The 16,471-nt window shown below is 31.5% G+C and overlaps 3 protein-coding genes across 3 annotated transcripts; 2 read left to right on the top strand and 1 right to left on the bottom strand.

Moving 5' to 3' along the window:
* Positions 1-206: 206 nt before the first annotated feature.
* On the top strand, positions 207-4,018 carry LOC106657986 (serine/threonine-protein phosphatase 6 regulatory ankyrin repeat subunit C-like). The gene is made up of 3 exons (XM_014379733.2): positions 207-674; positions 745-1,866; positions 1,949-4,018. Exons 2-3 carry the CDS (start codon positions 828-830, stop codon positions 3,685-3,687), a joined length of 2,778 nt encoding a protein of 925 aa, XP_014235219.1. The 5' UTR covers positions 207-674; positions 745-827; the 3' UTR covers positions 3,688-4,018.
* Positions 4,019-4,030: 12 nt separating this feature from the next.
* On the bottom strand, positions 4,031-5,391 carry LOC106657987. The gene is made up of 3 exons (XM_014379734.2): positions 5,068-5,391; positions 4,664-5,007; positions 4,031-4,595 (listed from the first exon to the last, which is right to left on the bottom strand). Exons 1-3 carry the CDS (start codon positions 5,241-5,243, stop codon positions 4,204-4,206), a joined length of 912 nt encoding a protein of 303 aa, XP_014235220.1. The 5' UTR covers positions 5,244-5,391; the 3' UTR covers positions 4,031-4,203.
* Positions 5,392-10,515: 5,124 nt separating this feature from the next.
* On the top strand, positions 10,516-16,243 carry LOC106657985 (Bloom syndrome protein homolog). The gene is made up of 12 exons (XM_014379732.2): positions 10,516-11,169; positions 11,242-12,067; positions 12,155-12,399; positions 12,533-12,754; positions 12,823-13,184; positions 13,252-13,510; positions 13,589-13,972; positions 14,042-14,192; positions 14,282-14,466; positions 14,535-14,859; positions 14,924-15,122; positions 15,531-16,243. The coding sequence occupies exons 1-12, from the start codon at positions 10,762-10,764 to the stop codon at positions 15,694-15,696; spliced, it is 3,732 nt and encodes a 1,243-aa protein (XP_014235218.1). The 5' UTR covers positions 10,516-10,761; the 3' UTR covers positions 15,697-16,243.
* Positions 16,244-16,471: the final 228 nt, after the last annotated feature.

Below are 16,471 nucleotides of genomic sequence, written 5' to 3'. Positions count from 1 at the left end.
AGTATTTAATTATATTTCAAAAAATGAAAACTGATGAATTCAGTTAGAATAAAAATGTATTCACGAGAATTACTTTAATTATTTGGATTTTTACATTCTACTGTTTTCTTTGTTAAATGAAAATCAAATCGTTAAAAAAAAATTTGAATAACCCGCCTAAAATAGAGAGGCCAGTGTCCAGACGACAATTGCGTGCGCAAATTACACGCAGAATGCACACGATGAAAATCCTGAACGTCGTCGGCCAGAATCGCAATCACAGGCAACTTTATAACCTCGCTGAGAGAAAATTTGCCCGCTGCAGCAAAGTCTCATCATTAATAAAACGAGCGAGTTGCAAAGCCGCGTCCGTTAGTGCAAAATTCATATGTCTTGGATGTAAATTGTGAGCACAGCCCGCCGTCGCTCAAGCTCGCATTCGCGTAAATCCCAGTAGTGTACATACACTCGACTACTTCAAGTGGAAAATGATGAATTAACTCTAATTGATTGATACCGTCAATTGTTCATTTGGTTTGACAATTTGACTACTTGTTCGAGACTTCCACTGAAACTTTTATCGTGATTCTTGAAAAATCAACGAAATACGAGAAAAAAAGCTTATTTTTCATTTATCGGTTGAAACCATCTATTAGAATTTTCGGGAGCATCGCGTAATCATCTTTCTGCTCAAGGTGGGTTACAATATCAAACCGTTCAACCGGTAATATGCTAATCCAATTATGCTTTGATTGCTTGATGCAGGTTAGCGGATAAGTTATTAAACTTGCATACACATATACATATTTCATTGGCGTGTGTGTTGTTTAATAACATCTTCGATTAGGATGGCATCGGCCAAACCATTTACATCCGAAATGGGTGCTAATCTTGAGCAATCTCAATCGCCACAAGAGCATCAAGAACCCACCGAGCAACGGCCAAAAGTGCAACTGCAATTGCATAAGCAACAGCCTAAAGTGCAACAACAACCCGCCCAACAACAGCAGAAGGGAATGACACTTCCCGAAGCTGTTATGTATGGCAATGCCAAGCAAGTTTGTCAATTAATAGCTCTCAACCAAGGTGTGAGCATCGATGAAAAGTGGACTGATTATGCCTTGCTAAACCTTGCTCTCAAAAAAAGACGCAGACAAATCGCGAAAATTCTCATTACCGAGGGTTGTCGAGTTCACAAGCCAAACTTGAAAGCTGGTGTGGATACACCGCTGCATTATGCTGTCAAAGAGGATATTGACATGGTACAGATGATGCTGGATAGAGGGGCTGAAATCTCTCAGCAAAATGAACATGGAGAAACACCACTGATGTTGGCAGCAAAATTAAATAAACCAGAGGTTGTCGATTTGATATTGAACAAGTTTAGCTCAAATTTGAAAAATATCAAAGCCAAGGACAAATTTTCTCATTTTTTTGTTGCTTGCATCAAAAATAAAACTGATATTATAAAGCATATGATGAAAGAAGGTATTAATATCAATGAACAAGTAGATTTGAATGCAGCGATGTGGGCTGGGTATACAGCTTTGCATTTTGCTGTTTTATTCAACAGTTTTGAAACTATAAAACTTCTTCTTAGTCACAAAGCTGATGTAACTGTAAAAAATGCTGACCACATGACAGCTTTGCATTTGGCTTACAAAAAAAATAATGAAACAGCCATTGGCTTACTTCTTGATGTACACGAAAAGAATTTTAAAAATCCTGTAGATGGGAATGGATTCTCACATTTTCATATAGCCTGCTTGAGAAATCATTTAAAAGCTGTAAAAAATTTTGTTGGACACAGCGTAGACATAAATCATGCTGTTAAAATCAACGCAAACCAATATGCTGGATATACTCCTCTACACTTTGCAATTAAAGGTGAAAATTCAAATTTAAGTGTACTAATTTAGATAGTTGAAATATAATTACAATACATAACAATTTATTTTTGTCGTTTCAGCTCTTAGTGTCAATGGAAACAGCCAGAAGCCCTTGATCGAATATTTGGTCAAGCAAAAAGCTGATGTTAATGCACGCGATGCACAGAATGAAACACCGTTGCATTTGGCTTGCTTTCAGCCCGAACACAAGGTAAATAAGTATGCCCAGCACGTGGATAACGCCTCGAGACCCGACACCGAGTCGAACACACCAATTCAATGCGAGAAGTTTTTTCGGATAATCGACCAAATTGAGCTTCTGAGAATTGTAGATCTTCTCCTGAATTGCGATAGCGACGTTAACGCTTGTAATTATAATGATGAAACACCCGCATTTTTTCTATTCCGAACCAATTACGGGTCTCGTGATATGACTAAAAAACGCGACAAGTATGCCAATGCTGTATCAAAAATGTTCAATTCTCAACGCTACGATGTTTTGAAGCTTTTGGTCGAACGCGGACTCGATGTAAACCATAAGGACGATCGCGGTATGACACTGTTGCATCATGTGATGGATCTTGACGAGCATCAATTAATGAAAGAGGACATGGTTAAGCTACTCATCGAACACGGCGCCGACGTTAACGCCAAGAGTTTGTACGGACCGACTCCGTTACACTTGGCCGTGAACAACGGTCACGACAATCTCATCGAGCTTCTTGTCGACAGTGGAGCCGATGTGAACGCTATTGAAAAAGATTACGGATCTAGGACTCCTTTGCACATGGCTACAGTGCACCGTCAAGAGAAAACCATTCTCCATCTGATACGTGGTGGAGCTGATCCGTCTCGAGTGACGTCCAACGGCATGAGCGTGATTCACTTAGTCGCTCTCGACGATCACATGCGACTCAAACAGCCTAAATCAACTTCTGAATCTCCGATTGATCCTCGACTTGCCTTGAATGGAATGCTAAGAGCCGTACTTATGAATGGTTGCGATATAGATATGCGAGACAAGAATGGAAGATCGGCTCTACTGCTCGCTGCCTGGGAGTTGAATCACACTGCCGCATCCATTTTCATGGATTACTTTGCCGATGCCAATATTCGAGATAATGCCGGTGAGACGTGTTGTTCGTTTCCTCTTTACGAAAGTGAGAGTATCGCCTATTATTTTTACCGGTACATCCAAAAGCTTAAGATTGCCAACTTTCCTCTCAGCGATCAAATCAATGACTTCTACAATGCTAATACCGGATGTCATCCCGAATTGACTGAAGACTTGATCCAACAACTACGCGAGGAACTCGAAAAAATGAAATCTGCGAAGATTAACTTTTTCTGCAGCTTTTACGATCTCATGTTCAAGAATTCAATGTACGTCGAACAAGTGCTCGATACGCCCCTTTTCAAAAGCTCTCTCGACTCAATCGATCAGATTTATCCTAATTTTGGTAAACGTCTAATAACGCAGTATGGTAAAGGCTTAGCAAGGAGAAGAGAAATGAGAAAGGCCGAAACCGTTCTTGCGGGCTTATTTAACAATCGAGTATCAACTCACGTAGTGGAAAAAATTTTAAAGTACCTCGACGATGAAACGTTGGCGAATATCATAAAATCCAACGATCCTAAATTTGAATACAATCATCCACGTCAAGCGGTGCAAGAATTTATTACAACTCCAATGAGCCGTAACCAGGATGAATTCATTACGGATTCATCAACTTATTTGGATAATAAATGCGAATCGAGAGAACAAGCCATTGCCTATTGCAATGCTCTTATGCAAAGAAAGCAACTATTAGTAAAATGACTGAAAGAATTTGATTCTTTAGTATGTTTACAGAACCAATATGATTCTTATAACTAAAAAATGTTTCATTGATTGTTCATTGTATGTAGCGTTAAATTTAATCGATGTTAACCTTTGTTGACCGAATCACAATCATAGACCTCTGCTTTGGTGTAGACAAGGTTTTTTTTAATATTATAATGTAATCAATTTGTTCAAATAATTACACTTTTTGTAAGAAATTCATAATTGAATGTAATCAAACGATATACGCTACCTTTAATGCCGATAAATCCTAAAAGAAAATTTTCCCTCTCAAAGACAAGATTCAATAAAGTGTACTGCAAGTAAATGACTCATTTTATATTTTTAAAATTTTATATTATTCAATTATTTTAAATAGAAAAAGCTATAACTAAATTGGTTGACAGAGTATCAATATATAAATTTGTTGATACAAATAACAAGATAATTTTCAGAGACTTTTTACTTATTGTATAAAATAAATATCTATTGAAGAAAAATCGAGTAAAAAAATTACTGTTCAGAAGTTGCTTCTTTAACTAAACGTCCTCGTCGTGCCAAATTACATTTGGCACTTTTACGTTGTTCCAGTAATGCTACTACTTTTTCGTAATTATCGTATTGTTTTTTAACAAGGTTATCGTTCTTTTCCTTCGATTGTTCATTGATAGCTTTTGAATCTTCAAATTCCATAACGAGACGTCGCAAACTGCTATCGCGATTTCGATTCAATTTCGAGACTTCGAGATCTTCAATGACTGACGATGCTAAAGAGCAGCTTTGAGCTGCTTCAAGGCGAGATTTGCGTTCCTGCAAAGTTGGAATTTTCATTTCTTTAGTGGCTGAAGAGACAGAGACTTGATTGTTGTTTATGTCATTAATGGTATTATTCAATTCTCGGCACACTGTAATTGAAACAAATGCAAATTGGAAGCAATTAAAAAAAAATTGGCCTCTATTACGATGTACTCACCTAGAGATATAGGAGTTTGATTAATGTTAGTGGCTTCGATGATAGGCTGAATGTTGATATTTCGGCATGGAGTTGATTGGGCCACGGACTGCTCGACTACCAGTAGCTCTTTCATCTCATCATTAAGTTGAGCTACAAGTTGCCTTAACTGTTCTATGCGTTCTGAATAAGTAGCCTCTTTTTTGAATTTATGATTGGCAAAGTGCTCTTTTTGAGCAGTTGAACTTGCGATAGAAACTCGTCTCGGAACTGATGTACTTCTTTGCTTAATCTTTGCTGGTTCGGCTTTTAAGGAAGTGTTGGTGGCTTTATCGACTTTTTTTGGAACCCAGATGCATCGTTTTCTAACAATTAAACGTTTTATTTATTCATGAAAATTATGCCAACAAAAATGTGAAAATTACCTATGACTTTGAAGACGATCGTCGACGGTGTTGTGAAGAATTTGATTACATTGAAGGCATAAGGCTGCGTGCTCTTCCTTAATCGGCAAAAACTTGGATGTTTTGAATTTCGCTACTGGGAACGGACACTTAGAGAAGCCGTTTTTGGCCCACGAAAATTTTTTTTTGGTATCCATGACAAGAAACGAGATTGATTGGGATATATAATTCGCACTTGAATTATATCGTTCGTTTTAGGCAACTGATTTAGGACCTTTCAGCTCGTGAAAATTTCAAAACAACAATGTACAAGAAAGCGATGACCTTTACCTTCTACAATAATAATACGGTATATCTGGTCTTAAGTAGATTGAGATTACACAAGAGTAGGGGAAACAAACTATAAAATAATATGACTTGGGAGTAAATATAAATGAGAATAAAACATTTAAGCAATTCGTGTTATTATTCTAAAATACAATAACATACAATACCAACAAATAATACTTTTTCAAGTTTTTTTTAGCTTCTCTTTCTTCAATAATTCATTCTGTTTTCTCTCGACTTTTCTTACTTTTTCAAATAACATGGTAGAATGACATTTTTGATAAAATCGATCCATTATCCATCTGTCATGCTTCTTATTTAGCCGCTCGATTGCTGATGTTAGATTGAAAATTTCTACATCTTTTTTTTTACAAATGTTTTCATTTTTCTTCTTTAGTATAAAACACTTCTTTTTCAACTCTTTCTCTCTTTGAAGGGCCTGTTTTAATTTCTATAAAAAAATACATATATATATATGCTTGAAATATAATTTTCAGATCACTTGCTAACTCATTAATTTACCACTCACTTTATTACAATTTTCAATTGTGCCATTCAACTCATAAATTTTGTTGTCTTTCTTTTCTAACATTTGTTTAAAAAATGGATTGTAATTTGATTTCTTGCTAATGCTATTCACTAGCGAATTGGTGATATTTACTAATTCCTTCACCTTTTGCATCTAAAGGGAAAATATAAAACTATAAGTAATTATTCTGTCATCTTATACAAATAAAATGATATTCAAACCTGCGTAGACGATAAATTATTACTTTCATCTGGAGGAAAAGCGGCTATTTTCAACTGTTTTCTATAGTTTTAAAAAAAGAATTGTTATATAGATCTTTTGATAAATTGTGTTTTTATCACTCATGATCAAAATTACCTCATAATAAAAATTTTTTTTTTAAGACGGATGATTATTTTGTTTTTTTCTTTTAGTTTATCATCGTGGGTTTTCTGTTTTTTTTCCAAGTTAACAATGCGCTTTTTTAATTTCTCCTACCAAAAAATTTTTGAATAAGTAAGAATTCATATTTATATAAATTATAGAGAAATAAAACATTTGAAGACTGAAACTTACCTCATTTTTTACATAAAATCGTTTTAAATTATCTGTATTTTTTTCATTATCAGAGTTTCTAGCAAAAGATAAATTACAAAATGAAAAAGCATTAAATTAGTGATTTTCATGATTTATAAAACTTACAAATGCAAATCATTTTTTTTGCATACATAATCTGCTAAAACTTCAAGCGGAGGCAGATGCTCTATTGATTGCTGTAAATCAAGCAGTTGTAGTTCTTGTTTTTCTAACATTGTTAATACTTTTTGTAACAGTAACGTAGCTAAAATATATATTAACTTCTGTATTATATGTAATATTAGATATATGATAAATAATCTTACCAGAAACTAAAAAGTTAATATTAGTTTCATTTATTACATTAGAAACAGCTTGCATGGAAAAACTTGTTACAATTTCTTTTGCAAGTTCTACATTTCTTGAAAGTTCTTTTTGTTTATCCATAACTTTGTTAATCCTGTAATATAGAAGGTATAAAAAAATTTGTAAAAAAAACAAAAAGAAAAATCTTTCAAACTCACTCATCACGAAGTGACACTTTATCATAATGATGGGAAATTGGTTTATCTAATCTTATAGATAAAAGTTTCGTTAAGCCTTTGGGTTCATAAAGACTATTGTTTTCAATCGCTGAAGAACATTGTGCATTTTCTAGTTCATATGCCAGAACAACTTCAGACATTGTAGTTGTTGGAGATTTATTGTAAAATACATCATTTTCGCTGTAATCAATATTTTCTACTTCTACTATTTGATCATCCAATTCCATACTTTCATCTGCTAATAACTGATCTTCCAATTTACTATTTTCAACGTCCAATATGGAATCTTCTGTTTCGCTATTTTCAAATTCCAATTTTGGATATTCAGATTCACTCTCACCTTCTACAATTTGATTTTCAGATTGAACAGTATGATTTTCGTGGTCTTCCACTTCGATGCTCTCAACTTCTACTGTATGTTCATCAAATATTTCAAAATTCAATTGATCATACTGTTCTTCGGTACTCTCGGTAAATGAATCTATTTTTTTCTCCATATTTCAAGACCAAGATGATGTTATAAAACTTGATGCACAATTCACTTTCTGTAAGAATAGTTGGAAAAGAATTGCGGACGGAAGTGTCAACTTTATTAACCGTCAATTTAAACTACAAAACAGAACTCTCGATAACGTCGATGATTCTAGATTCAAGCAAGTGTTTTACAAATAATGTTTCCGGATCGTACATGCATTCGTTCATATGCTTCAAAACTTCTAGGCGATCGACCCTCACAAGGATAAAGAAAACCGTTTGCGATACAAAAACAATTATATGCGATACTCATGTTTACCGCTCGACAGTCATCACCAACTGTTACTATTCCTAGAATTGGCTGCTACTCTTTGTTTATCTTTTTCAAATATCCCAGCATAAAAAATGTATTTAACACTGATTGCCAACTTTACTGAACCCGATCAAGACTAGAACGATCAAGAACAAACTAAGGGGTGTAAATAATTATAACAATTAATGAAAATAAAAGTTTATACATTTTATGTATTTTAATTTATTCAGATAAATTTGTCTATCAAATTTATACAGGTTTATGAATAAAAACAAAAAATGAAAATGTTGAAAATATAAGCTAACCATATTATTATCATTTCCTAATTTAATCTTCATTTAAAATAATGTTTTTTCTGAAATAATAATTGACTTATTAAACTTTTATGCTTATTTTGCAGTGATGCATTCTCGTTCAATAATTTTTCACAAATCTTTTTATAATCATCAACTTGTCTTTGTTTTTTTTCCAAATCTATTTCAAGATCACTCTTATTTTTATCTTTCTTTTCTTGAAGATTTTGTATTTCTTTTAGCAAGAACTTGTTCTTTTTTAACAAATTCTCTACTTGTAACTTTGTATATCTTGCTTCATCTTTTAATTTTGTTTCATTGGTCTTTACAGCTAAATACTTGGATTGTTCGAATAGATAAATAGGACTTCTTGCTTTTTGATTCAACTGCTTTATTAAATCTCTTGCTTTAAGCAATTCTTCCTTTGCAATATCAAGCTCATCTCGTAATTTTCTTGCAATTGTAGCTTCTTTTTCTAAAAATATCAATTAAAGATCGGTATAAATGAAATATAAAAAATCTATCAATGATTTATATGAAATGAAAGACCTAGAATTTGATTTTCTTTTTTAAGATTATTAGCATAAGTTTCGTGGTGATACAAATTTTCTTTTGCATCTTGTAAATCACATTTAACTTTTTGAAATTTAATATTTAAATGTTGTAAATCTTCTTGAGCTTCTTCTAGTTTTTCTTTTGTATTGTATGCAAAATCAGAATGTTCACTTTGGCATATGATATTTTCTTTGTATACTGAACGAATAAATATTAAAGCGTCGTATATACTACTTTTATTAAAATCTTCTTGTAGCACAAGCTCAGGATCAAATATAACATCACAACGTTCGGTCATCTTTAATATCAAATGAATTGACATTAAATTTTAACTTTTTTTACTATTTTAATATTTCCAATAATATCAATACCGTTTCTTACCTCAGATGCATACTTTATCAACTCCATTTGAGTTGATTCTTTGCATTTTTCCATTATTTTCATAAAAATAGAAAGTCGTGGACATTTTAAAGAACAGCCAAATAATAACTTCAATAAAAGTTCCATTTCTTTAATATTGTTCATAGGTTTTTCTGCAAGAAGATGAATTTTGGGAACTTGCACAAGTAAGAGGTTGCATTCTTCTTCAAAAAAATATTTGATATTATCAAGTATTGCTCTTAGATTTTCTAATCTCTGTATAGGGTCTCCATTGGGTACGTTAATATCTTTAGTTACAACATTTAGATCCCTTGAATTATATTATAAATTCGTTAGAGTGTGATCATTTCATAATTATCATTACTATTAAAAAATATATAAAAGAAAAATATGTATCCATGTACTTTACTTTTTAAAAAAAAACTTACGTCATCAAAAAAACTTGATGCATCAGCATGCCATCAACTAAATCTGAATACGTCGGTTTTTTGTAAAAATTCTTTATTTGTAAATCTAAGCAGTTACATAACTAAAAATAAAAATTTCGCATAATTGGTTAATTACAAAAATATTAAGTTTCAAAATAACCAACAAACAATTCATTGCTTACCCATTCGCATAAAGGGCCATTCATGAATTTTTCACACTCATTTTGATAAATTAAAGACTTAATTTTTAGACTCATTTTTATATGGTCATTAAAAACTTTATTAGCACGAATTAACGGACAAAAATATTATTGTTTAAATTATTTTTTTAATCGTTGGCAGAAAATGAACTTCGTTGATGCGGTCCAGATACAATAAATGTGATAAAAAACAAAACAATAACAGTTGTGTGGTATTCCCAATGTTTTTTCATTTAAAAGCTTTGTGGCATATATTGATTCTAATGAGTAAGAATATAAGAAAAATGTCAACATTAATGTAATTACAACAATACTACAGTAAAATGGTGTTTGCATTATTAAAAAATTATTTATTGTGTATTAGTGTATATGATTTATATTAAATTGTTCCCTTCACATAACAAGCGATAGCTAAGTTCATGAAATCGATATCATTCAAATAATCGGCAAAGGCGCAAAGCGTATCGTGATTTAAAACAGTCTAATTGTCAGATTCTATTAAACAAAAATAAAATTAAAAAAAAAATTGATTTATTTAATGTTTGGAGGTAAATACAGGATATCAGTGATTCCGTTAGAATTCGAAAAAATCATTTAGATCGACTCTAAATTTTATCAACGATCGTCTCGTTATTTTGCAAATATTCTTGATATAACATGTAATTTCTCATTTCTCTATTTTTCTGATGTATTGAAAACTAAAAAGTCGATTGTGTTGCACTACCTCATACTTTTTATATTTTTCGATCTTTCGAAATTGAAACTACACCTAGTATAAGAATTTACTTTAAATTTTTAGTGAGATTAGTGAGATGATCCAAACAAAATTTGCAGACGACAGAGCTGCGGCTGGCGGCTGTCGGTTGACGGCTGCCCGCTGCACAATCCATACCACTACTGAGGTTATGATAATTGCATCGCTTTGGCGGCTTGTTTTTCGTTATTGTTGTTTATTTTTTCTTCCGCATTAAACACGATTTAATTGTTAAGTTTCGAGTTGATACTTAGTGATTGTGCAACCAGAAGTGTGAATGAATCATGATTAACTTTTTAATTCATCAAAAATTTGTAAAACTTCGCAATGAAACATTAATTTGTATGTAAAATATATATCAATGAGTGATTTTAACAAAATGAAGGCAAATTGCCAAGAAGATTTCACATCTTTATTGTCATCTGACGATGAAGTGATTGTTCCTAAGAGATTAAATTTCAAATCATTTAAGAGGTCGACCAAAGCAACTATAATAAGTGAATCTGATGACAGTGATTCATATAATAGTAATGTCGTTGAGAAAGAGTTGTTTGGTAAAAATGACACAAAAAACAAACTTGATTCACCAGTCGATTCTCTGAAAGGATCAAAAAGTTCTTATATGACACAGAAATTTGAATCTCCAAAAAAAGTTTGGAAAGGACCAGATGTGAAATTGCATTTAAAGCCTCTTGGTCTGGACAATAAACTTGATAAATGGATTGAATCTTTGAAAAAAGATCCTTTGATTTCATCACATGCATCTGCAGTAAGTTGATAAAATTATTTAATTATCTTTACATTTTATAATGTGCAAAAAACATTATTTAATAATTTGTAGGACACTGAAAAAAAGTTGAAAGAGAATGATTCCACTTTAAAGGATATTGATATTCAAATTTTGGAAAAGTTCTACAATGCTATGGATAACATGCCAATTGAAGTTTTGTCAAAGTTTCCTCAATTTGAACCAGAAACATTCCAAAAGTTAAAAAGTATTCGACAGAAAGTTAGATGTAGAATTCGTCAAAATGAAAGACGATTGATATCTCTTGATACTAAAAAAGAGTCAATCAATAGTACAAACTATAATGATCTGTTTCAAGATTTTGCAGAATCAAATTGTAAACGTGATAGAAATGAAATCAGTCATCATAATAATGGAGAAATAAGACCTAATAAAATTGAGGTAACAAATGAATTTAAAAAATCTCTTTCTCTTTCCAAAATCACAAATGCCATTAACCAAAACAAGGAGCAAGATTATTTGGTTAAACCAGGATCTTCTCCCTCTGACAAATTGAAAAAGAAAAGTCAGTTCCAACTTAAAATACCAGTCAAAACAAAAATGTCTCCAGAAGTAACAAAAAAATTAACTGAAATGATGGATAAAAATAAAAAAAATGCAATTATAATTCCTGATAATGAAGAAAGAACAAATCAATTTGATGTCGCAGAATCATATGCAGAAAACAATGAGTTTAATTATTTAAATTCAACTACATCTTTCTGTGATACAAGTATTTTGGATTCTAAATCTCCATCACCATCTCCAAAAAAAATGAATAAAATGAGTTTAGGTAAAAGAAATTATCATGAAAACTCCACCTCTATGGCAGAATCTAACAAAAGCAATGATCACTGGAATAATTATAACGATAGTTATGGTAAGTTGTAGAAGTTAGATTTGAAATTTTTTTTGTATGATGCTTTTGCATTGATTTTTATTCAAAAAATTACATTGAATCTTCCAGATAATGAAATCAACTTGTCATTGCAATCTAGAGAAAGTGATTGTTTTATAGTTTCTACCAAAGAAGAAAGTTTGAACGATAAATCAACTTCTTTCAAAAAAATGTTTGGAGATGATGACTACTTAAACAAACCAAATTTTTCAAAAACTAGTACAGAAACTAAATTTACTGGAAACTTCAAAAATGATGGCATTAGTGGGGATTTTGATGGGTTTGAATATCCATTTTCTAAATTAATGCTACAGGTAAATATACATTATTACTAGTAGTTATAAATATAAAAAAACTATGCATTCATTAAAACTATTTTAGTTAATACACCAATAAAATCTGACCTAAATTATTTATCCCTAATGTTGTTAAAATTTTTTTTTCCAGATATTTCGAAAAAAATTTGGTTTATATGAATTTAGACCCAACCAGTTGCAAGCTATAAATGCTGCTATTTTGGGATTTGATTGTTTTGTTTTGATGCCAACGGGTGGCGGTAAATCATTGTGCTATCAATTACCAGCGCTAATGTCACCTGGACTAACAATAGTTGTTTCACCATTAAAGAGTCTTATATTAGATCAAACACAAAAATTACTTTCATTGGATGTAAGTTTGAATTTGAAAACTATATTTGCAACTAAGAAAAATCTTAATTTGCATTTCTTTTCATTTAGATTCCAGCTACTCATATGTCTGGTGATTTGACTGAGGCTCAAGTTGATTCTGTTTATAGGGAATTGTGTAAAAAAGAAGTTACACTTAAACTTTTATATGTAACACCAGAAAAAATATCTATATCACAAAAATTGATATCTACTTTAACGGCTCTTTATCAAAGAGGACAATTAAGTAGATTTGTTATAGACGAGGCCCACTGTGTCAGTCAATGGGGTCACGACTTTCGACCAGATTATAAAAAATTGAAAATATTAAGAGAAAATTATCCTAATGTGCCTACCATGGCACTAACAGCTACAGCTACTCCAAGAGTTAGAACTGATATTTTAAATCAGCTAGGAATGACAACGCCAAAATGGTTTCTGAAATTACATTCATGTAACTGACGATTTTTTCATTTATTAATTTGATATACATAATTTTAGGTTCATGTCGAGTTTTAATAGACCCAACTTGCAATATAGAGTAATTATAAAAAAAGGAAAGAGCTCCTCAGATGAAGCAACTGGTATGATACAAGCTAAATTCAAAAACGAATGTGGTATTGTATACTGCATATCTCGTAAGGATTGTGATGATTATGCAGAGCAAATGAAATTAAACGGAATTAAAGCCATGAGCTATCACGCAGGACTATCTGATAAGCAACGTTCAACCATTCAAGGAAAATGGATAGCAGAAAAAGTAAAATAAAAATGTTTTTGTTTTTTCAAGCCATTATCAATTTTTTATAATTAACGTTTAAATTTTTTGTTTATCTAGATAAAAGTAATTTGCGCTACTATAGCTTTTGGAATGGGAATCGATAAACCAAATGTTCGGTTTGTTATACATGCAGGACTTCCAAAGTCTATAGAAGGTTACTATCAAGAAAGTGGCAGAGCTGGACGTGACTCGGAAAATGCGGAATGTATATTGTTTTACAATTATGCGGACATGTATAGACACAAAAAAATGATACAACTGGACGCTTCCAGCGCTGAAGCTAAAAAGACAAATGAAGAAAATCTTATGAAAATGGTTGCTTACTGTGAAAATATAACAGACTGCCGCAGAGCTATACAATTAAATTACTTTGGTGAGTTGTTCGACCGTGAACTATGCATAGCTAATAAAGCGACAGCTTGCGATAATTGCAGACTTCAAGTAAGTTTTTCCCTTGGTTCTTAATCCTCTAATAACTTGAAATCATTGGTTCCTTCTTAATTTTTTTAGGGACAATTTGTTGAACAAGATGTAACAGATGATGCAAAAGCTCTTATTACACTTGTGAGAGACTTGACGAAAAATCGATCGCAAAGAGTTACTGTATTGCAACTTATTGATATCTATAAGGGCAGTAATTTACAAAAAATTAGAGATTCAGGTATACATTCTCAAATATACATTTTTGAAATTTTGCATTAAGAAAACTCTTCATTGCATGCTTACTAAAATAAATTATAATTCGCAAAGGTCAAGATAAGCACAAATATTTTGGTAAAGGAAAATCATGGACAAGATCTGATTTAGAAAGAGTGTTACATAAATTAGTGCTTGAAAATTATCTTAAAGAAGAAATGTATATAACTAATGAAATAGCTTGTGGATATCTTGGATTAGGTCCAAAAGCTCAAGATCTTATGATTTCTAACAAAAAGGTACTTTTCGATTAATTACTTAATTAAAAAATTGAAAAATCAGTTAAATAAATTACAAATATTTTTAGATATTCATAAAAAATAAAAAGCCTTCTGAAAAATCAAATGCGATAGCAACCGTGACTAGTATATCCAAGGCGGGTGATAACGAACTGAGAGAATTAGAGCAAAATTGTTACACTGAACTAGCCCAAATTGTAAATGGAATCGCAGATGCACTGGAAGTGTCGTCTAATTCTATAATGAATATGGTAGCCGTGCGAGTAATGAGCCAGCGATTACCAGAAACTGAAGAGGAAATGTTAAGTATTCCTCATGTGACCAAAGCTAATTACGACAAGTACGGTAAAACCTTGATGGATATCATTCAGAAATATGCAGAACAAAGAAAAGGTATTTTATAAAATTTAATACACATAAATTTTTGTGACAGTTCATTTAACATAAAACATTTCAGAAATTTTAAAGAAGAAAGAAATTATTAAAACGGCAATTGAAACAGTAGAAAATGATTTTGAAGAAAGTATGGAAGATGACGATTGGAGAGAAACAGTAAACTCAGTAGTAAAAACTGGTGTTAAAAGAAGACCTTCTCGCCGTGGAGGAACGTATAAAAAATTCAAACGTTCTGGAAGTGCCAGGGGAGGAAAATCTAGGTAAGTTTATAGGCAGAAATTTTTAGAAAGTATTACAATCAATGCTTTGTCTCCAAATTTTGATTTATTGAAAACTTATGTATTTACACAATGATACGGGGTAATCCTACAATATAATTTCAAAAAACTGACAAACAAACATGATCATGCATCAACTTGACTTGCTGATTTTTGGTGCGTGAACATCACATAAGCTTGATAAAGTTACTGGGTATGCAGTAATGAAACACTGCGCGATTGAAATAAAAATTCATTTTATTACTTGGTAAAGGATGTATATTCGAGGGTGTTTTTCAGTTTTTATAAGTTAACTGGGATTGCTCTGTATTATTGTATAAGTATATAAGTTTTAAACAAAAACATGACTGTTAAAACATACATAATTAATTATAATTTTTTTATGTATAGGGGTAGAGGTAGAGGCGTTTCTTCCAGAGGTAGAGCTTCATCTTCCCGAGGTAAAACTACATCTTCTCGAGGAAAAGCATCCACCTCTACTGGCCCTGGTTTGATGGAATTTTCTCAAAAAAAATCTTACACGGATCACCCTCATCGTTATTTATCGCTCCTATAAAACAATCTATACCAAAAATCATCACAAATCTTAAAGACTGATTGATAAAGGAATAACGTCTTTTATAGATTTTACTGTTGTTCTTATATTATAATTTAATGTAAAATCCTATTTAAGATTAATCTTTTACAGACTGATACAACATTTCTTAGTACTGATTAATTCAAGTTTTTACTGTATGCTCAACAATTTTTGTTTTTAAGGAGGCTTATAGCAGATACTAATAATTCAAATTTAAATAATTTTGTTTTCAGTTATAGCATTCACTTTGAACCGAATAAACCATTCGAAAATATAATTTATTTCACACTTGTTTTTGCGAAATAAAAATTTCTGACATTTTATAAAAAATCAACTGATTTTTAAACTGTTATATAGAATCCTACTGGATAATAATTATACTGTTTGTGATTGTACTCGTACTGTTGATGAAAATAAATTATTTTTCTACTAAAAATAAAATTGTTAACACAAATAAATAATTTTTGAATGATTTTTATATTTTCTTAAAGTGACTTATAAGTAATAACCAGAACGTTTTTATATGGTTACTATACTGTACTAATAAGAAAATAAAAAATAATAACTTAAAAGGAATTAGAATGTACTTATTTTATTTCAATATTTTAGTTCATTATAACAAACCTCTCTGTACATTAAATAAGATTACTCACGCAAGTTGATGTATGTACGAAATCCATCATAAAAGTAAGATATTTAATCATGGATAAGAACTTTCCAGGAATGAAAAAATCATTTCGAAATCATCTTAAAA

Source organism: Trichogramma pretiosum, unplaced genomic scaffold (genome assembly GCF_000599845.2).
Source record: "Trichogramma pretiosum strain Unisexual culture from Peru unplaced genomic scaffold, Tpre_2.0 scaffold6, whole genome shotgun sequence".
Classification (NCBI taxonomy): domain Eukaryota; kingdom Metazoa; phylum Arthropoda; class Insecta; order Hymenoptera; family Trichogrammatidae; genus Trichogramma; species Trichogramma pretiosum.
The sequence above is the reverse complement of the archived record's forward strand: the minus strand, read 5'-3'. Positions and strand labels throughout refer to the sequence as shown.